The sequence below is a fragment of the Equus caballus genome, chromosome 2 (genome assembly GCF_041296265.1).
Source record: "Equus caballus isolate H_3958 breed thoroughbred chromosome 2, TB-T2T, whole genome shotgun sequence".
In the NCBI taxonomy this organism is placed as follows: Eukaryota; Metazoa; Chordata; class Mammalia; order Perissodactyla; family Equidae; genus Equus; species Equus caballus.
The window spans coordinates 12,124,309-12,150,186 of NC_091685.1; the positions used below are offsets into that span (position 1 = coordinate 12,124,309).

The 25,878-nt window shown below is 45.4% G+C and overlaps 1 protein-coding gene across 4 annotated transcripts; it reads right to left on the reverse strand.

Annotated features, from left to right (window-relative positions):
- Positions 1-61: 61 nt before the first annotated feature.
- On the reverse strand, positions 62-25,878 carry NSUN4 (NOP2/Sun RNA methyltransferase 4). Of its 4 annotated transcripts, none has more exons than XM_001495067.6 (6): positions 25,680-25,878; positions 21,188-21,531; positions 15,392-15,546; positions 11,507-11,667; positions 2,144-2,268; positions 62-1,543 (listed from the first exon to the last, which is right to left on the reverse strand). In XM_001495067.6, exons 1-6 carry the CDS (start codon positions 25,770-25,772, stop codon positions 1,267-1,269), a joined length of 1,155 nt encoding a protein of 384 aa, XP_001495117.1. In that variant the 5' UTR covers positions 25,773-25,878; the 3' UTR covers positions 62-1,266. The 4 variants fall into 4 exon arrangements, with proteins under 4 accessions (XP_001495117.1, XP_023486401.1, XP_070116130.1 ...); XM_023630633.2 differs by lacking the exon at positions 25,680-25,878 and adding an exon at positions 25,025-25,381; XM_070260029.1 differs by lacking the exon at positions 25,680-25,878 and adding an exon at positions 22,755-23,761.

The following is a 25,878-nucleotide window of genomic DNA, read 5'->3' on the forward strand; positions in this document are numbered from 1 at the left end:
AACCACTTGGCCCTGGGGCCGTCCCCAGAAAAAAAATTTTAATAAAAAAAAAAGCAATATCTGCAAGTGACCATAAGCAATTTTTAATATCCCTGCCATTAAAGTATTGCCTTCTTCATGCTAAAGTCACAAAAACAACACAACTAGCATACAGTCAGTAAATGATGTAATGTCGCCCCAAACACGGTGTGAGGTAAGGCCTTGTGACGCTGCGGGAAGAGCCCTGAGGGATTAGGGATGGGCCGAAGAACTGGAGCCAGAGCTCAGTTACACACCAGGAATGAGAAAAAACAAAACAAAACAAAAAGTAGAATATAACAAGACATCAGGAGATTCCTAAGTGCTCAGAGAGCCAAAGGAGGAGAGCTGCCATTCCAAAGGATGAGGTCTTATTATCTCCCACGATCCCAACTGCTACAACTCCAGCAGCTCTCTGGCTACCTGTGAGATAGGAGCTCAAGGTATACCTGCTGGAGGAATGAACAATGGAAGGAACACACAAGAGAACATCGCAGCCCTGGGGCAGAGCAGCTTCCCCAGCCACATTTAGGCAGCAGTGCTGTAGAGAGCAGGAGGAATGGTGGAATTATCCAGCTCAGGAGAGCTCTCTTGATGTAAGTAAGGAGATTATTACGCATTGGCTTAACATTTTTAGTTACTCATTCCTTAAATTAGATCATGAGCCATATGGAGAAACTAGGTAGGCTTGTTTGGGCCCACTGGGCTCAAGACTGACCACGCAGAACTTGCCTCAAGTGTAAGAAGGGCTCTGTAACCAGAGGCCTGTAACCAGGCTGAGGTCCGGGGCTTTGGGCACCTAGGAACTGGTGCTCAGTAGCAGTAGCTGGTACAAACAGAACTAACAGCACTTTGACTGACATGAGGCCCTCAACTTCAGCCCCAGCTCTATGGAGCTTCAACAATTTTATTGGCTAAATGCTTCTTCCCAAGTTTACAGCTTAAAGTGTAGGCCAGCTCACTGGCTCCTCCTCCTAAGCCCCCAATGGGGCAGGAAACTTTAGCACAGGCTTGGTGATGGGGTGTTGGGATGAGGTGTAATAAGTTAGAAACCTGCTGATGCTCCACAATTGGACAGCAGGACTGAAAAACTCCTACTTTCGACTGCTGAAAACTGTCTATAGAAAGACTTGAACAGGATGAAGACAGGACCCAGAGCGCATCTTTGCCTCTGGTCTGAGATTCTGGTGCTTCCATGGGGGTACACTCTTTGTCTTCCTACACCAGGGCTTCAGGAATGGGGTAAGGCTACGTCAGCCTACACATTTTGCAAAAGTACATAGGCCCAAAATTGGCCATGAGGTTTGGGATTACCAGCTCTCCAACCTGGCAGGAGGGGAAGAAAAAGAATGTGTCCATGAAAAGCTTTCGGAAGTGAGTCAGGTCTTCCACCTGAACGTGGATGCTGTACTGATTGGCCAGGAACTCAACGGTGCCTTGTACCACATACTCGTTCTGTAAGTGTGAGAGTGAGCAGGTAGAATAGACAACGTGGCCTCCTGGTTTGGTGGCAAGGAGTCCAGCCCTGAAACCAGAATGAGAGAGAAGCAGTGACTAGTGAGCTTCCCAGCAGTAGGAGGGCAACAGAAGCAGCTGGAAGCATGGAGAAGTCTACTGTGGGATGGGTAGTTGCGTTAGACAGCCTCTGAAGTCCCTTCCACAATGACAGTGCCTGAAAAGTCATTCTCAAAGCAGAGAACAACCCAACCTTACTCCATGGGCTCTCTCCAGGAAGTATTCTTGAAATGATCTCCTGAGCTCTGACTCTGGTTATGGACCAAACCCTGATGCTGGCTATGGACTGAGTCCTTACCCCAGCCCTACAGAGCCTTGACCTCAATAACTATTTTTCAAACTTGTACTACTCAGTGGTACTTGGACTAGCATGGGGGTAGGATAGCATAAGTGAATCTGTGCAGCTCACCTGCTATGTATGTCCTACCGCATAGGGTTTTTATGTTCCAGAGAAGACCAACCCATGATGTCTGTCTCCTCCAGGCAGATCCCCAGCCAGAAAACCCTTCTATAGCTGATGGTCTTGGTAAGAGCTTCCAGTCCCCCAGGCGACCAGACACCCGGAACACTCTGGTCTAAAATCCTGAGTTTTTGTAAATCTATCACTCACGCGAGAAGCTGCATCTGCAGCATAGGCAACATCTGCCGCTCCTTCTTCCTCGATCGCTGAAAGATGTTGTTCTCCTCCTCATGAAGGGAGTGGCGGTCCACGGTACAGGGCACATCCACCAGCACCTGCCCAGAGTGTTAAAGGGTAAAATATCAGAGCTCCTTACAGGCTCCTCTTCCTTAGGCCAGGGCTGTTTTAGGCCCCTGGCTTGGGAAGTTTTGTGGAGTGCTCCCTCTGTCCATCTTCCCATTGCAGAGTACCGGACGAAGCTTCTCATTTTAACCTGGTAGACAACTGTGGAATAATAAGTGGGAAAATCGTATATTTAGATATACTCAGGGCTGGTCAAAAAGCCATCAACACACATATAACTATAATTAAATAATTGATATCAGCCTAGGAAGAAGTCTTTAGTGCTTCAAGGTTCTGTCCTTGGTTCTGTCATTAGCTATTTGAATGAAAACATCCAATTTACAGATGATACAATGCTCAGAGGGTAGCCAATATACTGAATAAGAGGATCAGGATTCAAAATTATCTTATGTTGAAACGATGTCATATCCAATATGGAAAAGCTTTAAGGTGAGAAATGTAAAATCATTCATTCATTTACTAAGAGCCTACTGGGTGCTAGGCACTAGAGACAAAAACAAAAATTAAAAATAAAATCCTATAGTTATGTTTTTAAAAAGTAAAATCATTTATGGAAAAGATCTGTGAATTTTTAGTTAAGCAAAAACTCAAGAGTAAATTAATAATGACCCAATGTTCAATTTTCTGATATATTCCTAGGCTGCATGAATTGACACAGTGCATGCAGAGTAAGAGAAATAATGATTACCTTGTATTCTGATCAGGTCACATCTCAAGAGCTATGATGGGGCTGGCCTTCACAGGAAAAAGAGACAGTAACTAAATAGGGATGCCCAGAGAAGGGCCTGTGGGATGTTTAGAAACCACATCCCAGAAGAAATTAACACCTCTATCTCCAGCAATGTAGTAAATTAGATATCCTGAAAACCCTTGGAGTACAAAATACCTAAAAAGGCTGGATAAAATATTTTTCAAAAATACTTTTAAATGCACAGCTCACAGAAAATTAGAGAAATCCTCAGAAGCCAAAGAAAAACTAAGAGCACAAATCTAGGGAGGCATGCTGGAGCTGAGTTGATGGCTTCTATCTTTTACCAACCCCTGATAACCCAAAGCCTTGGTGGACAGACAACAGGGCACTGGGCCCACCTGAGGTAGAGACTGGAATGGAAATCCATAGCAAAGCCAAAATCCTCAAAGGGCTTCATTTTCAATCAAAGAGTGAAGTAGGAAAAAAAGCCTCAGCCCACAATAGAAGACAAAAAGAGAACTTGTCTGCTTTGGCTTTAACTCTGGGCAAAAAGAGAAAAAGAAGGAAGTCTCCCTGAGAATGTGTAACCAGTCAAGTAGACGGTTCAAACTCATAATGCCTGCATGACCCAGAAAACCCCCTAGAGGGTAATTAATTGTCCTGGGTTGACAGATCCCCCAAACAACTGGCAAAAGCAGGTTTCTTTCTGGAGGAATGCAGATTAGCCCTCAAAACAGGGCTCTTATAATTAACCAGGCAAGGATTCTAAGCTGACAATAAACAAAATCAGATTTTTCCACTTCTAGTAAAGACAGAATAGCTTGTTGCAAACCAAGAGAACTTTCAGCAATCCTATGGGGCTGAGGGAACAAAAACTGGAGTCCAGAGTCCACACCAAAGAGCAGAGGGTCCTGGTAAACAAACACATCATGCCTTGAGTTGCAGCCCTGAAATTTAATACCCTAGGTGTAGAGGTAAACTGCAAAGAGAACAGCCCTCACAAACTCCAGCTTGGAATCAGACTAATTTCTGACTGAATTAAGACGATCTGCTCTGATATTAACTGTCAGCCTGATGGAAAATCAAATCCTTTCTAGAGAAAGATGTCACCATCTAGAGCCTCAGATTATCCCTACAATTTTCACACAAAATGCCTGGCATTCAAGCAAAAAATACTACAAACACCAGAAGACAAAATCAAATAACCAAAAACCAAGAGAAAAAAACAGATGACAGAAGCTGACTCATGAGATCCAGATATTCAAATTATCATAGTTTTTGAAACGATCATGATTAACATGTTCAAGAAGTTAGATGATGGGCTAGCCCCATGGAGAGTAGTGGTTAAGTTTGGCATGCTCTGCTTCAGTGACCCAGGTTCATGGGTTCAGATCCTGGGTGTGGACCTACACTACTAATCAGCCATGTGTGGCAACAACCCATATACAAAATACAGGAAGAATGGCACAGATGTTAGCTCAGGGCTAATCTTACTCAAGCGAAAAAAGGGGAAGATTGGCAACAGATGTTAGCTCAGGGCAAATCTTCCTCAGCAAAAAAAAAAGTTAGATGAAAAGACACAAAATTTTTTTCCTTTTTTTTAAGATTGGCATCTGAGCTAACATCTATTGCCAATCTTCTTTTTTTCTTCTTCTTCTTCTCCCCAAAGCCCCCCAGTACATAGCTGGATATTCTAGTTGTAGGTTCTTCTGGTTGTGCTATGTGGGACACCACCTTAGCATGGCTTGATGAGCGGTGCCATGTCGGTGCCCAGGATCTGAACCGGTGAAACCCCAGGCTGCCGAAGCAGAGTGCACGAACTTAACCACTTGGCCGTGGGGCTGGCCCCAACAGAAAATTTTATAGTTTCCAATTTCAACAGAACTGGAATTTTTTATAAAAAGAATCAGATGGAAATTCTAAAAATGGAAAACATAATAACTAAAATTAAGAACCCAATAGATGTGGTAGAAATGTAAATTGGTGCCACCATCATGAAAAACAGTATGGCGATTCCAAAAAAATTTAAAAATAGAACTCCCATATGATCCAGCAATTCCACATCTGAGAATTTATCCAAAGAAAATGAAAAGACTAACTTGAAAAGATATCTGCACCCTCTTGTTCATTGCAGCATTATTTACAACAGTCAAGACATGGAAGCAACCTAAGTGTCCATCAACAGATGAATGGATGAAGAAATGTGGCACGTGCACATGTGTGCACACACACTCACACATACATACATACTGGAATATTATTCAGTCATTAAAAAGAAGGAAATCCTGCCATTTGTGACATGGATGGACCTTAAGGGCATTATGCTAAATGAAATAAGACAGAGAAAGACAAATACTGTATGATCTTACCTATATGTGGAATCAAAAAAAAAAAAATAATGAACTCATAGATACAGAGAACAAACTGGCGGTTGCTAGGGGTGGGGGGTTGAAGTGGGTGAAACGGGTGAAGGTGGTCAAAAGGTACAAACTTCCAGTTATAAAATAAATAAATCCTGGGATGTAATGTACAGCATGGTGGTACAGTTAACAATATTGTATCATACAGTTGAAAGTTGCTAAGAGAATAAATCTCAAAAGTTGTCATCCAAGAAATCTGTAAGTGTGTGTGGTGATGGATGTTAGACTTATCGTGATAATCATTTCACAATGTATACATGTATCAAATCATTATGTTTAATGATGAACACCTAAAACTATACAATGTTATATGTCAATTATATCTCAATTTTAAAAAAGACCAATGGCATAGTGGTTAAGGTTACACGTTCCGCTTCGGTGGCCCGGGGTTCGCCAGCTCAGATCCCAGGCATGGACCTATGCACTGCTTATCAAGCCACGCTGTGGCAGGTGTTCCACACATAAAATAGAGGAAGAAGAGCACAAATTTACTTCAGGGCCAATCTTCCTCAGCAAAAAAGAGGAGGATTGGTGGTGGATGTTAGCCCAGGGCCAATCTTCCTCAAAAAAAAAAAAAAAATAACAACTCAAAAGACATGTTTAATAGCATATTAGACACAGCTGAAGAAAGGACTGGTGAATCAGGTCAAAATAAATATTCAGATTGAATTATAAGAGGAAAAAAGGAGAGAAGAATATAAAAGAATATAAAATATATATGGGACACAGTGAAAAAGCCTAACATACATCTAATTAGGGTCCCAAAATCATAAGTGAGAAAAACCGAGGCAGAGAAAATACATAAAGAGATAACAGGTGAAAATTTTCTAAAACTGATGAGAAAATCAAGCCACAGATTCAAGAAGCACTATAAACCCAAAGCAGGAAATATATATATCCCCTTGTAAGGGCACTAGCCTACGTGCCCTATCATAACCATGTGTCCTTCTGGCCCCGTTCTGGGCATGCCGCAAACCATCTTGGTATTGTAACAATCTAGGGACTTCGCAAAGAACACCACCTCTTGGAGGAACACCGAGCCCTTCCATGAGAGCTACCCGGCCTTGGAATGCTGTCATGTGAGGACAGCCCCTCTTGGCAAGTATGTAGCCTTTGTTCCCCTGCTCAGATAAGCAAACCCCTCTCTGTTCACAGTAGCAGGTGTAGGTGCACAACTCCATCCAGCCAGCAGCTCCTGGACATTCCCCATAAGTAAGACCCAATAAACCTTTATGTCTCATATGCCATCTCTGGATCTTTTCTTCAGTCTCTCCACAACCTATCCCACACTGCTTGCACAACTGGGTGTGCAGCCAGACACACCTTTAGAAGAATTTTAATAAGATTTATAGCTGACTTTTCAAAAGAAACAATGAATAGTAAAAGAAATGAAATAAAATCTTCAAAATGCTGAAAGAAAACAATTGCCAACATAGAATTCTATGTCCAGCGAAATTATCTTTCAAATTTGTTCTTCAGATTCAGTGTAACCCCTGGACAAAGCCCTGATGATTCTGTTGTGCAAATTAACAAACTGATTCTAAAATTTATGAAAATGCAAAGGACCAGGAATAGCCAAGAGAAATCTGAAGATAAACAAAGTTGGAGGATTTACTATACCAGACATCAAAACTTATTATAAAGCTATAGCAATTAAAACAGTATAGTTTCTTGAAAATAAAGACAAATGGGCCAATAAACAGAACAGAGTCCAGAAACAGACTCACACATATATGGATATTTGATTTATGACAAAAGTGATATGGCAGAGCAGTGGGAAATGAATAATCTTGTCAATGATTGATACTGTGCCAATCAGATACCATTTTTGGCATCCTTACTTTGTTCGCTCTATGTAAAAATCAGTTTCAAATGGATTGAAAATCTAGGTGGGAAAAATAAAATAAAAATGTCTCTAGAAGATAACAGAAGAATATCTTCATTACCTTAGGTAGGCAAAGGTATCTTAAATAAGACCCCAAAGCACTAACCATAATGATAAATTAGACCGCATTAAAATTAAGAACTTCTGTTTACCATTAGGAGGGTGAAAAGATAAGTCACAGAGTGGAAGAAGACATTCTCACAATACATAGATTCAATAAAGGACTCATATTCAGAATACATAAAGAACTCTTATACATCAATAAGAAAAAAACAGACAACAGAAAAAATGGGCAAAATACTTGAATTCTCACTTCAAAAAGAATGGCCAATAAATGCAAGAAAAGGTGTCCAAATTCATTAGTTACCAGTGAAATGAAAATTAAAACCACCATTACACACCATTACACAGGTTAAATGGGGAAAAAACAGTACATGTTGATGAGGTTGTGGAACAACTGGAATTCTCATATTGTGTAGGGAGGAACGTAAACTGGCACAATCACTTAGAAAACTGTTTGACAGTATTGACTAAAGCCAAACATATACATACTCCATTACCCAGCAATTCAGCAGAAATGGGTACAGCAGTGAACCAAGAAAACATTTTCAAGAATGTTCACAGCAATGTTCCTTGTAATAGCCCCAAACTGGAAACAACCCCATCGTCTATTACAAAAGAAGGGACAAATAGAATATTGTCATATATGCGCACCATGGGATGTAACACAGCCACAACAGTGAACAAACCACAGCTACAGGCAGCAGCATGGATGAATCTCACAAACGTAATGTTGAACAAAAAAAGTCAGACAAGAGCACAGACTGTATGATCACATTTAGATAGAGCTCAAAACATCTATGGTTTCCAAAGTCAAATAGTGATCACCTCTAGGAGGGTAGAAACGGGCATAAGAGAATTTCTGGGACACTGGTAATACATTTCTTTGAAAAGGTGATGATAACATAAGTGTATTTCACTATAATTCCTTAAGAAGTATACTTACAATTTGATCCCTTTTGTGTTATACTCCAATAGAAAAGTTGTCAGAAAATTATGACAGGTAACCAAAATAACCACAAAATTTAGAAAGAAATAAGCTTCCTTGAGCAAGAGTTAGCAGAAACTACAACCAGTAGAATTAAACCCTCAAACAGTTTTGATATTGAAATTACCTAATGTAAAATTAAAATATAAACCTACCTAAATAACAATAGAAGTGGAAAGAAAACCAAAGAAGCAAAGAAGAGAGATCAGAGTAAAATAAACACAGTAAAATAATTTGACAGAGCTGACACCATATGTATCAGTGGCATCAATTGTTTTAAAAGAATAAAATTTACAGATTGGTTCACAAAGTGAAACCAAACTCTATGCAGTATATAAGAGACACATCCGAAAGGAGGTGATTCAACAAGGCTAAATATAAAGGGATAGGCAAAGTTATAACCACAATGCACCCAGAAAGAAAGCTGTGAGCGGGAAGGGGAGTAGGTGTCTTGCCAGGAACACACAGAGCTCTGGAGTCCTGTCCTCACTCCAGCTGATGGCCAGGAAGAGTTGGCGGAGGGAAGGAGTTATCAAGAGTGTGTGGAGCCCTGAAATAGCATTCTTCTTTGCATCTAAAGTGCTTAACACTTGCCTAACACATAGTATGTTGTACATAACTATTTGTTCAACAAATAAATTAATCATGACATATTCAGGACATTAAAACTGTTTTCAAATGTCTGAAGCACTTTCAAGTGAAACGGGAGGCAGCTCATTCTATATTGTTCCAGAAGGCATAGCTAGGATCAGTGAATGGAAATAATAAGGATTGTGATGATGATAATATTATTAAACGCTTTCTATATGCCAGCAACTGTGCTAAACGCATTCTTATTTAATCTTCACCTATGGGATAGGCACTGCAATCCTCATTTTACAGATGAAGAAGCTGAAGCTTAACTGAAAGGTTAGCTTACCCAAACTTCTCTAGCTGGTAAGTGATGAAGTCAGGACTCCAATCCAAGCAGTCTGACTCCAAAATCCTTGTACTCAACCATAGACCATACAATCTACAGATTTTTTTTTCTTTTTTTCTCTTCTTCTCCCCAAAGACCCCTGGTACATAGCTGTATGTTTTAGTTGTGGGTCCTTCTTGTTGTGGCATGGAGCATGCTGCCTCAGCATGGCCTGATGAGCTGTGCCATGTCCGCGCCCAGGATCTGAACTGGTGAAACCCTGGGCCGCCGAAGTGGAGCACGCGAACTTAACCACTTGGCCACGGGGCCAGCCCCCATCTACAGATTTTAATTCAATAAGAGGAAGAACTTCCTAACATCAAACCTGTCCAACCACAGAACCTCAGTGAGCCCCTGTCAATGGAAGTGTGCAAGAACAGGCTGAGTGACAATGATGGCTACTACCTGCCTAATCTTCATGGCCAGGTGATGTGCTAAGCACTTTCCCGGGACATTCCCATTGAATCCTCATAATAATCCTACATAGTAATACTCCCTGTTTTACAAATGAAGAAGTTGAAGTTCAGAGAGATCAAGCAGCTTTTCCAAGGTCAGTAAGTGGCAGCCCTGTGACAGAGAAACAGGTTAGGCTGACAGCAGAGGTCATGCTCTCTCCACTCTGTTCTGCTGACTCCAAGTAAAAAAAGCCGAATAGAGGATTCTCACACAGGCAGGAGGCACATCTCCTAAGCCTACCTAAGATTCTATAAGCCTTGGTCTTTCAATTTCTCAGACTGGTTGAGGCAGGGTGGTGAGAACTGGACACATTAGATAAACGAGCTAGATGACAACACAGAGACAATAGTTACATATTTTTTAGAAGTATCTTTTTTAGGGGCTGGCCCCGTGGCCGAGTGGTGAAGTTCCCACGCTCCACTGCATGTGGCCCAGTGTTTCGTTGGTTCGAATCCTGGGCGCGGACATGGCACTGCTCATCAAACCACACTGAGGCAGCATCCCACATGCCACAACTAGAACGACCCACAACGAAGAATATACAACTATGTACTGGGGGGCTTTGGGGAGAAAAAGGAAAAAAATTTAAAAAAAAAGAAGTATATGTTTTAAATAAATATTTTTAGAATATGCCAATTAAAAGAAAATACAGATTACCTGAAAATATGAAATGACTTTCAACATCATTCACAATAAGAGAATACAAATTAGATGCTACCAGTTTGGCAAAAACCAGTTTGACGACACCAATGATGGCAGGATGTGAGGAAACATTACTCTTATTCGTTGCCAGTAGAAGTGAAACTGATTTAACCTCCACAGAAAGAGATTTAGTGACCTCAGCCAAAATCTTAAATGCATATAAACTGTTCCCAGCAATTATACTTCAAAAACATAAAAAAGGGGCTGGCCCCGTGGCCGAGTGGTTAAGTTCGCGTGCTCCGCTGCAGGCGGCCCAGTGTTTCGTTGGTTCGAATCCTGGGCGCGGACATGGCACTGCTCATCAAACCACGCTGAGGCAGCGTCCCACATGCCACAACTAGAAGACCCACAACAAAGAATATACAACTATGTACCTGGGGGCTTTGGGGAGAAAAAGGAAAAAAATAAAATCTTAAAAAAAAAAAAACATAAAAATGATTGACCCTCATGTTATGTTATTAACTGAAAAAACACAAAGTTCAGAATAGTCAATATAATATACTACTATTCCCATTTTTATAAAAAACACACATATTTATATTTGTATATACACAAAGGATGTATTTTAAAGGTTACTGAAGAACACAAACACTGGTCATTTGAGGGAGAGGAAGTAGACGGCTGTGAGACAGGAGTAAGAGGGAAATGTACTTTTCACTCGATACCCTTTTGTGCCTTCTGAATTGTGCAGCATGTGCTGAATTAATATTAAAAAATAAATAAAATGGGCTTATTCATACTTATTTTAATGAGGGTTTCTGAGCAACCAAGTGAGTCAAGAAATAAAATAAGTTAACTTTTTTCCACTCGATCAGGTTCAAACTCTTTTTGCTGCTGTCTCTAATGAAGACAGTAGCCAGTCATCTAAGCTGAACTGATAATTCCGCAGATGACTGTTTTCTCCCAATCACCCATGGAGAGCTGCCCAGGTCCAGAAACAGCCCTACATACTCAATTATGTAGGGTTGGATCCTACTGGCTCAGGGCCTGGAGCCAGGATGGGGAGGCCAGATTTGGCTGGCTGGATGTCCCAGGTCAGGAATCACTTACCCGGTCATAGGTGTCCCCCTCCAGTTCTCCCCACTTCCTGCCATCCCATGAGGTAACTCGAACTCGATTCCTCTCCCTGATATCTTGAGGTACATAGCTGTGAAGGACCTTCTGTAGTCTGCCTGTTCGGGAAGTGGAGAGATCATTGGCAGCAAGATTGCCTGTGGGAATATAAATTTTAGGATTATTTATTCTACTTCTGTAAAAAATGCCATTGGAATCTTGATAAGGATTGCATGGAATCTATGGATGGCTTTGGTTAGTATGGATATTTTATGCCTGTGGGAATAAAGAAACTTCAGGTGCCATGGCCCAGTGAAACATCCCATTAGCAATGGCGCTGATGGACTGTCAGACCACTTCTCAGGCAGAGCCAATCAATGCAGACCCTGGGGCAGGGGAGGGGCAGGTGGAGGAGAAACCTTTATTATGTGCATGGCACTGTACTAGACACTCTGGAGCAGGGGCTGCAACAGCAAACACCTACACAGGTCAAAAAGTTTTTGTAAATAAATAAAGTAGACCAGGTAAGAATATTTTTTCTAAAGAAATACACTCTCTTGCACTTTTCTTGAAATATGTATCTCTCTTCATCTTTGGCAGACACTACACATTATTTACCCAAAATTTATTCTCCCCTTATTCTTTAGTAATGGAGCTCTAATTTTATTTGGGGAGGAGAGAGCAATGTGCCCCAAAAGTCTACATTTCTTAGCCTCCTTTTACAACTAAGTATGACTATATGACTAAGTGTTGGTCCAAGTGTTATGGGCAGAATTATTGTGTGACGCTTCTGGGAAGATGTTTAAAAGAAGCTGACACAATTAGATGTGCCTCTTTTGCCCCATCTTCTCTTCCTGCCTTGAATTTGAGTGTGATAACTAGAGTTCCAGCAGTCACCCTGGACCATGAATCCTGAGGACAGAAGCCAGCAATAAAATAGGTTGCCAAAAGAAAAAAGGAACCCAAGTCCCTGATGATTGTGGAGCCTCCATACCAGCCCTGGACTGCCTATATCCCAGCTTCTCTCATGTAAGAGAGAAATAAACTTTTCTTCTTTAAGCCAGTTAGTTGAGTTTTCTATCATATATAACCAAACCTAATCCTAACGATCCTGATTCACCATCTGTCTTTCATCTTCCCTTTTGTGATAGACACGAGTTCAAGAAATATCTCACTTTGCTCTTGGCTCTACTATAAGAAAAAATATTACTGCAATCTTGATGCTAAATAGCACTTGATACCTGGCCTCAGAGCCAAGGAGTGAAAGGGAGAGGTGGAAACTGTGGTGAAGAGCTAGAAAGTGCATATCTTATCTAACGGGAGTGGTCACTACTATGAACTAGCTTAGTGTTCCCACAAAGAAATATGGTCCCAATTCTTTTTTTCTGTGTGTGTGAGGAAGATTGGCCCTGAGCTAATACCTGTTGCCAATATTCCCTTTTTTGCTTAAGGAAGATTGTCTCTGAGCTAACGCCTGTGCCAATCTTCCTCTACTTTATGTGGGATGCCGCCACAGCATGGCTTGATGAGCAGCGCTAGGTCCGTGCCTGGGAGCCAAACCATGGCCAGCTTGGTGGCACAGTGGTTAAGTTCACACCTTCTGTTTCGGCAGCCCAGGATTTGCCAGTTCAGATCCCGGATGTGGACCTACACACTGCTCATTATGCCACGCTGTGGCAGGTGTCCCACATATAAAGTGGAGGAAGATGGGCACACGTTAGCTCAGGGCCAGTCTTCCTCAGCAAAAAGAGAAGGATTGGTGGCAGATGTTAGCTCAGGACTAATCTTCCTCAAAAAAAAAAAAAAAAGAAGAAGACAAACCTGCAAACCCCAAGCAGCCGAAGCAGAGCATGCAAACCTAACCACTACACCACTAGCCAGGCGCCCCCCTCCCCCTTTTTTTGTGTGTGAGGAAGACTTGCCCTGAGCTAACATCTGTGCTAATCTTCCTCTACTTTAGTATGTGGGATGCCTCCACAGCATGGTTGATGAGTGGAGTAGGTCCACACCCGGGATCTAAACCTGAGAACCCAGGCTGCTGAAGCAGAGCATGCAGAACTTTAACCACTCAGCCATGGGGCCAGCCCCAGTCCCAACTCTTGAGGGCACTCAAAGAACTAAAAAGTGAGCGGCCGGCCCCATGGCTGAGTGGTTAGGTTTGCGCACTCCACTTCCGCACCCCAGGGTTTCGTCAGTTCGGATCCTGGGCACAGACGTGGCACCGCTCATCAAGCTACGCTGAGGCAGCGTCTCACGTGCCACAACTAGAAAGACCCACAACTGAAAATACACAACTATGTACCGGGGGGTTTTGGGGACAAAACGGAAAAAATAAAATCTTTAAAAAAAAAAACTAAAAATTGGGTTTTCTGCTCAACAAGAATTTGCAGAAGGATATGAACTGAGAACAGAAAAGCTGGGTTCCAGTTCTGGCTCCACCTCCAACTCGTGTAAAAACTTTAAGTTATTTAATCTCTCCAGAGTTCAATTTCCCCCTCCATAAAACATGAGGGCTGAACTAGGTAATCTCTAATTTCCCTTCTTGCACTGAAATTCTGTGCTCCCATCTCCATGGGATCAAGGAGTCACTTGGGTGAGTTGCTGGGATGAGGGTGAGGTGCTGGTAATTCAGCACACCTTAGAAGAGCAACTCTCAATTACTTCTCCTTGGCCCTTCTCCCGACTCTTATTTCAAGTTCCTCCTCTTCCTAGTAACTCTACCTCATTCATCCCCCTTCTGACAGATTCCCACACCACTCAATCGGATTAGCACAGCCCAGCACACAGGCTGGGCTCTCTTGCATTGGACTCATTAAGCCATACCAAAGTATCTGTGGATTTCCAGACGGCTAAGATCAAATGTGGTACCTCTCTGAATCACTCATGGGGCCTACCATGAGGGTGGAAGCTAACTCAAACTGTGCAAGTTGGCTGATGAGAACTGGAAAAGAAGAGTCCAGGTCCAACAAAAAGGCCAGGGCATATGGCAAGAGAAGCCTGGCTGAGCTCCAGGGTGAGTGTGAAAATCACAGACCCCTTGTGGCTATTTCTCAGGTCCCCAAGGAAAAAACACTGCCTAGTATAAGGCAGGATGTTGGCCAGTAGATGCTGGAGTAAACACTTACAGTGCACAGGCCCTGGCTGGACTAGGCTACTGAGATGAGGAAGACTTGGGCCTGTCCCCAAGGAATTCATAGTCTTGAAGAGGGAGAAGATGCACACCCAATAAAGTTTGGGTGCAAGGCTAATGTGCTAACAGTTGCAAGGGTGATGCCCATCGTGTAGGAGCACAGGGGACAGAGGCATCACTTCTCAACTGGCCAGCAGAGGTCATGAGGGAAGACTTCCAGGAGGTGGCACACTTGAGCTAAGGCTTGAAAACTAAAAGGATGTAGATAGGCCCACTGGGATGGGGTGGGGGTATTCTAGAGAGAAAGCATAACATGAGCAAAGGTGGAAGCTTATTCAGGCACCAGAGAGTAGCAGGATGTGGCTGAAGCACATAAAGCGGGAGGAAGAAAGATCTACAAGCTATAAAGGGTGGCTGCAGCCAGATCTCATCGCTTTAGCTGGCAGGCTAAGGAAATGGAAATTAATCTCAGAGACTAAGTAAACAGATGCAGAGGAGTGAAAGTGTCTGCGGTAGATTGATCAGGGCCCTGCTTTAATCTGCCTTCTGAGACCCTGCTCTGCTCAGCAATCTTTGCTGGCCAACTGACAGAGAAAGGGAGGAAATAATCGCAAACAGAAAAAATATACCAGCTTAGCAAGCAAGCACTATCCCTTCTGATCTTGGACCAAAGAGCCCACCATATTCATGGTGCCCCCGGCTGGGTGAGGTGGGGAGCCCTCCCTGCCCAAGACATCAGCCCTCTGACTTACGACAACAGCCAGTCTGAAGCAATGCTAGTGTCTTTCCCCCAGGGGCTGCACACAGGTCAAGCACCGTGTCACCAGGCTGCAGGCCAAGGGCCAGGACAGGCAGCAAGGAGGCAGCGTCCATCAGGTAGTAGTCCATGACACCCAGGCTGCCAAGCCTAGAAGAGAGGAGACCACCTTACAGTCAAATTCCAAGTCAAGAGACCCACTGGAAGTCAAGGCACCAAGTTCACGCCCTCAGGGGCTACTGAGTTCTACTCAGCAAAAACTCACTTCTTAAACCCACACTCACTTATTTACTCACTCACTCATTCATCTACACAGCAGCCAGAGCAATCCTTTTAAAACATAGATCAATTCACTCTAATTCGGCCAAGCTAGCCATCTTGCTATTCCGTAATAAAGTCATGCATGCTCCTTCTCAGGTTTTTGCATTTGCTGTACCTTCTGCTTGCAGAGCTCTTCCCCCAAATATCCCTCATTTGCTTCCTCACTTCTTTCCAGTCTCTCCTCAAAAGTTCCCTCATCAGAGAGGCACTGGCATTTCCTGACTACTCTACCTAAAACTAGCAGCACCCAACTCCCATCACCTTCTCTCTATCTTGCATTATTTTCCTTTAGAACACTTCTTAATCACTTTACATGTACAGGTGTGTGTGTATTTTTTCCCCTCTCTCTCTCCCTATTAGAACAAGGGCAGGGATTTTGTCTGCTTTGTTCACTCTAATATCCCTGACACCTGAAACAGTGCCTGGCCTATAGTAAGAACTCAGTTTTATTGGGTTACATATTGAGATCAAAGAGCTTTGTGGGTTCAGAGAAAAGTGCCATCAACTGTGCCTGTCAGAGTTATCTGAGTTAGGCCTGATGAAGGAATAGGCCTTCATTAGGTTTAAAAAAAAGGGAAGAGCAGCATTCCAAGCAGAAGAAAAGAGAACAAGCAAAGGCACAGAAGCATGCAAACTCACAGCTTCTTTCAGAAAACAATGAGAAATCTGGTGTGGTAGAAATACAAGGTGTATGAGATTGAGGTTGGAAAGCAGATAGAGGCCAGGTTGTAAAAGGTCTTAAACCCTATGCTAAGGAGTCTGGACTATAACCTATAGGCAGTTACCAAAATTTTTTAAGGAAAATGACCTGATCAGCTAGATAGAGTTTTAGAAAGCTAGGTAGGCTACAAAGAACAAATTAGAAATAGAGACACCAGTGAGAAGGCTGTTACAAGAGTCCAAGTGAGAGCCAATGAGGCATGAAGAGAGGCAGCAATGGTGTGGGTAGAGAGAGAGGAACAACAGACAACAACCTAATGGTCACAGATGGACTCCTCACTCCCAGGCCAGTTGACAAAGGGCAACTGGTAGTAGAGCCATTCCCCAGGCTGAGACACAACTCAGCAGGAAGCCACTGGGGACAGACTCAAGGAGACAGAAACCACTGAGGGTCAGCTACAAGAGCTACAATCCCCAATAGTAAGGTTGTGACACCTCCAGGATTCACAAATGGGCTCAGGCTGTGATAGGATATTTTCAAAGTCCAATTACACTTGGATTGTCTGCCAAATTGTGTGCTTCATGTCTCACAAAGGAGAACGAGAAGAAAACTGAGAAATCTGAGAATTGCTATCACATCACCACTGGCCCACAAAATCCATTCTCATCAAGTTCCTTCCTTTTGGAAGCATCACTCCTTAATATTTTTTCAGTTCACAGACAGTTTTGAGAATCTGCTGAAAGCTACAGTCCCTCTTTCCAAAAAAAAAAAGAGTACAACAAGTTTTCAGACAATTCCAAGAGGTTCCTGGACTCCCTGAATACCCTGAATCTTAACCCTGAAAGGTTAAGATTCCTTGATTTATAAGGAGTCCATCAAGACAAGAAGGAAAAACCCAAACATACAGGGGTTGCTTTCCCTGCTACTCTCAGGGCATCCTCCCTGAGTAGGAGCCAAGCCCCTCAGGCAACGTAGGAAACCACATGGTTCTTACCCCAAGGTTCTGCATAAAGCCAGTGCTTCCAAACTGACCTCCAATCTTGCCCAATCTCTCTCCTCTACCCACCCCCCACAACTAAAATGATCTTCCTGAAGCATAACTTTTTTTTCTTTTTGAGGAAGATTAGCCCTGAGCTAACACCTGTTGCCAATCCTCCTCTTTTTGCTGAGGAAGACTGGCCCAGAGCTGTGTCCATCTTCCTCTACTTTATATGTGGGATGCCTACCACAGCACAGGCGGTGCCATATCTGCACCTGGGATCCAAACTGGCAAACCCCAGGTAGCCAAAGCAGAACTTATGCATTTAACCACTGCGCCACCGGGCCAGCTCCCCTGAAGCATAACTTTGATGAAAATAACATCAATAGCAAGAGATTTATTTATGAGTGCTATATTGTGGTACTATAGTAGGTGTTTAATATGCATCATTTCGTGTAATCCTGACCACAACCCTACGAGGCAGGAGAACCCGGATTCCAGAGCCAGACTGCATGGATCTCAAAATCCAGCCCAGTTGCTCTTTAGTTGTGTGACCTTCAACAAATTACTCAACTTCTCTGTGCCTCAGTTTCTTCACGTGTAATGAGTACCCACTAGATACAACTACCGTGAGAAAGGAATTAACAGAAGTCAAATGCTTAGAACAGTAGCTGGCACATAGTGAGCTATAGTGTCAGCTATTACTATCATTATTTTCCAGAGAAGGACACCAAGTCTCAGTTACCCAATGCCAAGTCTAATAAGTGAAGCAAGCAGGATCCCAATCTAGATTTTCCTGACTCCAAAGCCCATGCTTATAACTACTGTGCGTTATTGCCTTTCCCCTGCTCAGAAACTCTTTTCAGTGGTTCCCTAGAACAGATCTTGGCAACTTAGAGCAATAGGTAGTAAAAGGCACATGGTCTGAAGCCACCCAGCCCTGGCAATTCCAGCCATTTATAAGCAACCCTGGGCCACCAGAAAAATTCCTTTTCCCCAAACTGCAAGCTCCTGGCACTCCCACACATAGCCCCCCATACACTTTTCCAGCCTTGTCTCTTACTTCTCTTAAGCATACAGCCTTTCCTCAAGCTAGTAGCTAGGATTATTGCAAAGCCTCCTACTTTACATCCCCATTTCTAGCCTTGCCCCTCTCCAATCTGTTTTCCACACAGCAGCTAGCATGATATTTGTTTTATTTATTCTTTTATTTTATTATTTTGGTGAGGAAGATTGGCCCTGAGCTAACATCTGTTGCCAATCTTCCTCTTTTTGCTTGAAGAAGATTGTTGCTGAGCCAACATCTGTGCCACTCTTCCTCTATTTTGTATGTGGGATACTGCCCCAGCATGGCTTAATGAGTGGTCTGTAGGTCCACACCCTGGATCCAAATCCGTGAACCCCAGGCTGCTGAAGTGGAGAGTGCAAACTCAACCACTATGTCACCTAGCCGGCCCCTACAATGATATTTAAAAAATCCAAATCTGGTCATGTCATTCCCCGGGTTAGAACTTTTCATGGCTCCCTCTTTCTTTTAGAGAAAAAGTCCAAAATCCCCTATAGCCTATAAGACCTTCATAATCTGGCTCCTGCCTGCTTCTGTAGCCTCATATTTAGCCTCTCACCCCCATCCCAATCCCCTGCCATCAGCTTTAATTCATACTCAGTTTTCAGGTCTTAGCTTACATTTCACTTCCTCAGAAAAGACCGGGTTAGGTCTCCTAATAGTCATGTGTCGCTTAACGACGGGATATATTCTGAGAAATGCGTCATTAGGCGATTTCGTCATTGTGTGAACATCATAGAGTGTACTTACACAAATTTAGATAGTGTAGCCTACGACACACCTAGTCTATACGGCACCAGTCTTTGGGATCACCAATGTATATGCAGTCCATCATTGACTGAAACATGATGCGGCACATTTCTCTTTAAGACTTCACAGCATCTTGTACTTTTCCTTTGTAGCAGTTAATCACAATCACAAATAGTTTTTTAATAGTTGTCTTCCTCACTAGACTGGAAGCTCCAAGAGGGTTTGTACATGGGGCCAGCCTGGTGGTACAGCGGTTAAGTGCGCACGTTCTGCTTCAGCAGCCTGGGGTTGGCCAGTTTGGATCCCAAGTGCAGACATGGCACTGCTTGGCACGCCATGCTGAGGCAGGCGTCCCACATATAAAGTAGAGGAAGATGGGCATGGATGTTAGCTCAGGGCCAGTCTTCCTCAGCAAAAAGAGGAGGATTGGCAGCAGTTAGCTCAGGGCTAATCTTCCTCAAAAAATAAAAAAAGAGGGTTTGCACACCCATAACCCAGGCACTTGAGAATGCCTGGCATTTGGTAGACAATAAATACTTGTTGAATGAATGAACTAATCCTGCAAAAATCAATTCCCACATTAACAATGAGCTCTCCTTTTCTCAATTTCTAAAGCACAATTTAGCATTTGATTACAGAGTCTCCTTTTTTTTTTTTGAGGAAGATTCATCTGAGCTAATATCCGCTGCTAATCTTCCTCTTTTTGTATGTGGGCCGTCATCACAGCATGGCCACTGACAGATGAGTGGTCTAGGTCTGCACCTGGGAACCGGGCCCGGGCCACTGAAGCGCTGTATTTAACCACTAGGCCACTGGCTGGCCTTAAGGAGTCTTTTTTTTCATTCAACTTCATGTACATTCGAGGAATGGATCAGAAGACCAGAAGTTCTCCTTCCCTCTCCGCACACCTCATCTGTTACTAACTCTGTGCCCCCGGGGAAGCCCCATTTCCTAGGCAAGTCCCACTTCTTTGGTACCAAACCTACTCACTTTGATGGGTGGCTACAAGAGCAAACTGAGAAAGCAGTTGTAAATCACACACATTTTAACTGGAGAGGGTGCAGTAAGTGCTCAAGGAAGAGGTGGTTGTTTTCTATGCGAGGCAGTGGAGCACAACAGGTTCAAAGCACAGGTTCTGGAGTTAGACCGCCTGGGTCTAAACATTAACTGGACCACTTACTATCTAAGGGACCTAAAGTAAGTGAAACTGAGAACAAAGGAGTATAACTTTCCCTGATTTAGGGTGAAACCATGCCTGTACCCACAAAGTTGATGTGGGAGACAAAATAACCAAAGTTTCTGAGCTTGTTTTACAGAACAACAGGAAGACCAATGATAAGAGAGCAGCTTGCTGCAGCTCCCCTGCAACTAAACATCGCACAGGTGCACTGAGAAAAGCTAAAATGACGGACTGTAAATTTTAGATGTCACACACTAAAAGTCCATCACATGCAACACATAGAACCCCCCCCAAATTTGCACATGCAACCCATGAAGAAACATGAAAGGCATTCGCACCTGTGCAGAGGATTCTTAAAACTTTAGCTCCCAAGGCCACATGCTCCCCCTCCCCTACCTAAAACACCAAATAAAAACCCTTGTTTATAGCTTTTTGGGGAGTTTTGAACTACAGCGTTAGCTGCCTGTTCTCCTTGCTCAGCGCTTTGCAATAAAATTCCTACTTTCTTCCACTACACCTGGTGTCAGAGATTGGCTTGCTGTGCGACCGGTGAGTGAACCCACTTCTGGTTCGGCAACATAACTACCTTAATTTCTCTGCACCTCAGTTTCCTCAAATGTAAAAGAGGAACAATATTACCTACCTCAGAGGGTTGTTGACAGAACAAAAGGACATAACATATATACAGCACTTAGAAAAATGCCTAGCATGTATAAGTACTCAGTAAATATTAGCAATACTATGATCCTTATTAAAGAGGGCAGGGGCTGGGTCACTTCCCGTCTACTTCCAGCAGATGCTCAGGACAGCCCCAACCATGGCTTCACACCCTACCTGGCAGGAGGGAAACGGCTGACATCCCCTCTGGGGAAAGTGAAGCATCGAAGGTTGGGACTGCAGGCCAAGGAGGCTGGGGATGGAACTGCAGTCTGGCCACTCTCAGGCTCCCGTTCCCTGTGGGAGATGGCTTCATTCACAAAATCCCGGGCACTCAGTTGCTCCAGCTCAGCACTCACATGATCCCAGGCAGCAAAGTTATTGACCAATGCACCATACTTCTGCTCTGAGAGGAGACTGACCCGGATTGATGGCCAAAGATCTTCAAACTGCACACTGTAGGTCATGTCAAAATTCTGCAGAGCCAGTCGAGTGGCAGGAAATTTGGGCTCTGTGGCAGCCTAAAAGGGAAAGAACAGAATTATTGATCTTCCAGTCTTGCCTCTACCCCCTACTTCCTGACCCCACCAATACCTCAGAACCCTGGGGCAAATGTGGATCCAGCTAGTGCTCACTCCTGCCTTTGCATCCTGCCTGAGAAGAGAAGTGCGGGAAAGAATAGCGGAGAGCTGCCCTTTCTATCTCAGGTTTGTGAGAGAAAGGAAGCTGTACCTCTCACAGTAGCATGTGGGGGTCACCAAGAAAGGGGACACTCCTTGAGGCCTTGGAGTAAGAGGAACTTAAAAGAATGGGAGCTCAGGAGAGGATTCTTGAGGGGAGTCTACAGCAGGTTGGAAGAAAGTACAGAGGCTCTGGGGGAAGCTTCAGGCTTAAAAACAAAAGACGCTTTCTCTCTGAACAGTCCTTCCATTTCTCAAAGCACTTTCACATCTCCTAGCTTATGTGAGCATCACAACAGATAGCTCAGTGGGACACAAAAAATTTCAACCTTCCATATTTGATGGAGAGATGAGGGTAACTTACCTACAATCATGCAGTGACTGACACCATAATGCTCAGAATCACAGGATTAAGGGTCATTTTGGGAGAGTTCCCAGACCCCAGGAAGGTGGGATAAGGAGAGCACACAGAAACCTTGAGGTGTGAACCAAAATGGGGACTTCTAGGACGACTGCTATGGGGGGTAGCAGTGAGGGACATGAGTCAGGTTTGAAGAGCATAAAAGTAGATTAAAAGGAAAATTAAGACTTCAGCTGAGAAGTCCACAAGCTGGCCCTAGTTGCCACAGCTGGAACACCTGCTGTGGCTGGCAACCTTGTTACTGTCCGAATTTTGCTCTGGCCTGGATTTTTGGTTTGGTCAGAACTCTCTCGCTCTGATCATCATTTCTTGCTATGGCGGGGGCTCTTGCTCCGACCATGATGTCTGTGACCGCTGTGACTCCCACTTCGACTCCGACTTCCTTTATGACGGGCTCTCTTGCTCTGGCCCCGACTTCTGACATGGTGAGGACTGTTGCTTCGGCTCCGACTTTTGCTACTGTGGCCCCGATTTCCTCTAGGTGGAAAACTCTCATTCTGATCCTGATTTCTACTTTGGTGGGTAGAGTCACTCTGGCTCCAATTTTCGTTTTCAGAGGGACTCTTGCTCCGGTTGTGACTTCTACTAGGATGGAAACTCTTGCTTTGACTCTCACTTCTGCTACAGCGGTGGGGACTCTCACCTGGGCTCCGACTTCTGCTTTCGTGGGTATTCTTTCTCTGGCTGTCACTACTCTGGCATTCATTAATAATAATAGTTGAACTACAGCTGGAACTCTTGGATGAAGGCAAAGGACAGCTGTAGGGAATCTGGGGAGATTCTTTGCAAGAGCCTCGAGAAGCCACAGAGTAGACATGGAGGCCACAGGGCATAGCATCAGGGCGGCCCCGGGCTCGGGGGGCAATGGGTAAACTTTGGAGGTCAAAGGGTGTTCTCAAAGGGATACAAGAATAGATGTGGGTAGAACAAGGAGGTGCCACACTCTGGCGACGGGGTTGTGGTGGGCCCCTGGGAGGGCCACAGTGGGGCACCATGGGCTGCCTATGACACTGAGGGGGGCCTGTGGATTGACTGAGGGAATCAGAGAGTGGGCAGGGATTGGGGGTGGGAGGAATCACAGAATATACATGGGTACTGCAGGGGGACCTTAGGAGAGGTCCACGGGGGCTGCTCTGAGCACAACTATTGGGTGGGACAGGATCACAAGCAAGGCGGGGGGGAAGAGAAGTGGGGATAACAGTTTTGAGGATTGTAGGGACCACAGTAGGTACGGCAGTCCCTTGGGGAAGTTCTTTAGGGCAGGAATTTGAGCAAGTTGTCACGGATGTCACTATACAAGAAGCACCTGAGAGATCAGACGAGCAGGAGGGAGGTGGAGGAGAGGTGCTGGCCTTAGGGGGCGTGGGCTCATCAGGAGGAGTTTGCTGGAGAGGGGTGACCAGGGAGCGACTTCTGTGGGGAGCACGTGGCTGCCTTAACTCTGAAGATTTCGGGGACTTCACTTGGGGGCAAGCTGGGGTAGGGAGAGGAGGTTCATTATAGCTTCTGCTGGGGGGTGACTGAGGTGGAGATATCAACTGGTTGCCCAGGGGTGAAGGAAAAGAGAAGGCAGAACAAGGACAGGGGGAGGACAGGGGAAGAGGTGGTTCCTGGGGACAGGGAGGACCAGAAATCATGGCGACTGGGGTTACGAAGAGGTAAGGGCTCCCAGCAGTCTCCCAGGAGAACGTGGACCCAAAGCAAGGCTTCCTGGAAGCCTGGGACTGGGGTGAGCAAGGAGAACCAGTACTCCCAGGAGGCAGGCGGATGGCACCACAAGGGCTCCCAGGGGCAGGTATGTGGGTCTCTGGGGGAAGATGGGAACAGTGATGAGAGCCCTCTGGAGGTGAGCTGGGACAGCCAGATGTGCCTGCCTGAGAAGAAAGTGGGGCGCCACAATAATTTTTCCCACAGGGCGAGTCAAGCTGTGGTTTCGGTTCACAAGAGTCTGGAGGCTTAAGGTGGCCATGGTAAAAGCTGCCCGTTGGTGGGGAAGATGCTTGGGAAAGAGGAGGGTCACTATAACTTCTCCCTGAGGACCAGGGAGAGAGTGGAGGGGAAATCATGATCCCAGTTTCCAAAACCCTGTGAGAAAGGGGTGGGGAAATTATAGCTCTAGTTTCCATGGGCCGGTGAGCAAGAGGAGGTGAAATCACGAGGCCAGTTCCCAATGGCCTATGAGTAAGAGGAGGTGAAATCATGGGGCAAGTTCCCTGGGATCCAAGAGTGATGGAAGGGGAAATCACGGTACCAGCTCTGGGGGGCTCACGAACGAAAAGAGGTGAAATCACGGGACGAGTTTCCAAAGTTATATGAGCGAGCGGAGGGGAGGTCCCCAGGCTGTTTGCTGGGTGCTGATGAGTGACAGGTGGTGAAATCATGGGGCCAGTTTCCAAAGGCACACAAGTGAGGGGAGGAGAGGTCACTGGGCTGGTTCCTGGGGGCCGATGAGTTAGAGGAGGGGAGGTCACCGAGCTGGTTACCAGGGCTAAAGGGTATCCACCACAGTAACAGATGTACGTCTGCTGGTCAATGTACGGGCTTCGGGGACAGGGACACGGTGTTCTCGGGGAACTGATCCAGCCGCAACAAGGACTCCGGGGACAAAGAGGGGGTGACTGCAGAAGGCTGAACCGGTCAAAACAAGGGCTCAGAGGGGACGAGCCCGGGAGGATAGGCTCAGGGCAGCAGGGCCTTCCGAGGAGCGGAGAAGAGGGTTCAAAAGAACATCTCCCCGGACGCAGGGGCGGCTGTGGGGGTGGGGACGGGGGTGGTGGGGGTGGGGAGGGAATCGGTCGGGGTAGGGAGGGGGGCGTGCCGGTTACGGAAGAAATTCCCGGGCAACAGGCGGGGCCAGAGAAAGGCTGTCTGGAGCACGGGGGAAAGCCCAAGGGGTGAGAGGAGTCGCTGCACCTTTTGCCAGGGTTTGGGGAGAGGCCGGGAGTAAGGGCAGGGTGGTCACTGTAACCTTTCCTGGGCACCAAAGGCAGCTCGAGGGTGAGGGAGTTGACTCCTTTCCTGGAGGGCGGCGGAGACCCAGGAAGGAAGGGGAAGTCGCTCCGACATTTTTCGAAGAGTGAGGGCGGCCGGGCTCGAAGTTCTCGGAGGAAAGGAGGAGAAGAGGTCATAGTGGGTGAGGTGGGGATGGGGGCGGGGTAGGAAAGAAGGGGGGCGGGGGAGGGGGGGAAGGGAAGGGGAAGGGGCAGTGGCGGCCCAGGAGAAGGTAACCGCGAGCCAGGGAGCAAGAGGCGGTGACATAACTGAAAGAATGAGGGCGAAGGTGATGACGTAACTTAGAGGGGCGGAGCCAGGAGGCTGCGGACGAAACAGGAGCGAGAGCCGAAGACGCGCGACGAAACAAAAGGGCGGACAGAGGCGATGACGTAACAGATGTGAGAGGAAGGAGCCTAGTGACGCTCCCAAGGGGCGGGACAAGAGGCCGAAGACGTTCCAGAGGAGTAGCGAACCTAACTGAGCCGGCTGGCAGCGGAAGGCCTGGAGAGGTTTCCCGAGAGGTGGCGGCAAGAGGCGCTATCACTGTTCCCTCCTGGGCCCGGCTGGACCTTACCCATTTCTTCTTATGTCGATGTCTCCGCGGGACGGTCGCGAAGTCTGCACGCTTCAGCACGTCCCGAACACCTCTCACTACCAGCGCAGCCATGTCTGCGTGCGCAGCCGGGTAATTCCGACCGGAACCGCAACCCGAGACTCGCGGGTTCCGTAGAGATGATGCGCGCCACTCTGGACGAAAAGAGGAGGGAATTACT

Excerpts from the sequence above, each read along its gene's own strand:
- NSUN4 (XM_070260029.1), bottom strand. The coding sequence starts at position 22,949 with ATGCTATGCCCTGTGGCCTCCATGTCTACTCTGTGGCTTCTCGAGGCT. Across the intron at positions 15,547-21,187 it reads AGCCGTTTCCCTCCTGCCAG|GCTTGGCAGCCTGGGTGTCA; the intron begins GTAGGGTGTGAA and ends CCTCTCTTCTAG. Across the intron at positions 11,668-15,391 it reads GCTTCAGACTGGCTGTTGTC|GCAATCTTGCTGCCAATGAT; the intron begins GTAAGTCAGAGG and ends ATATTCCCACAG.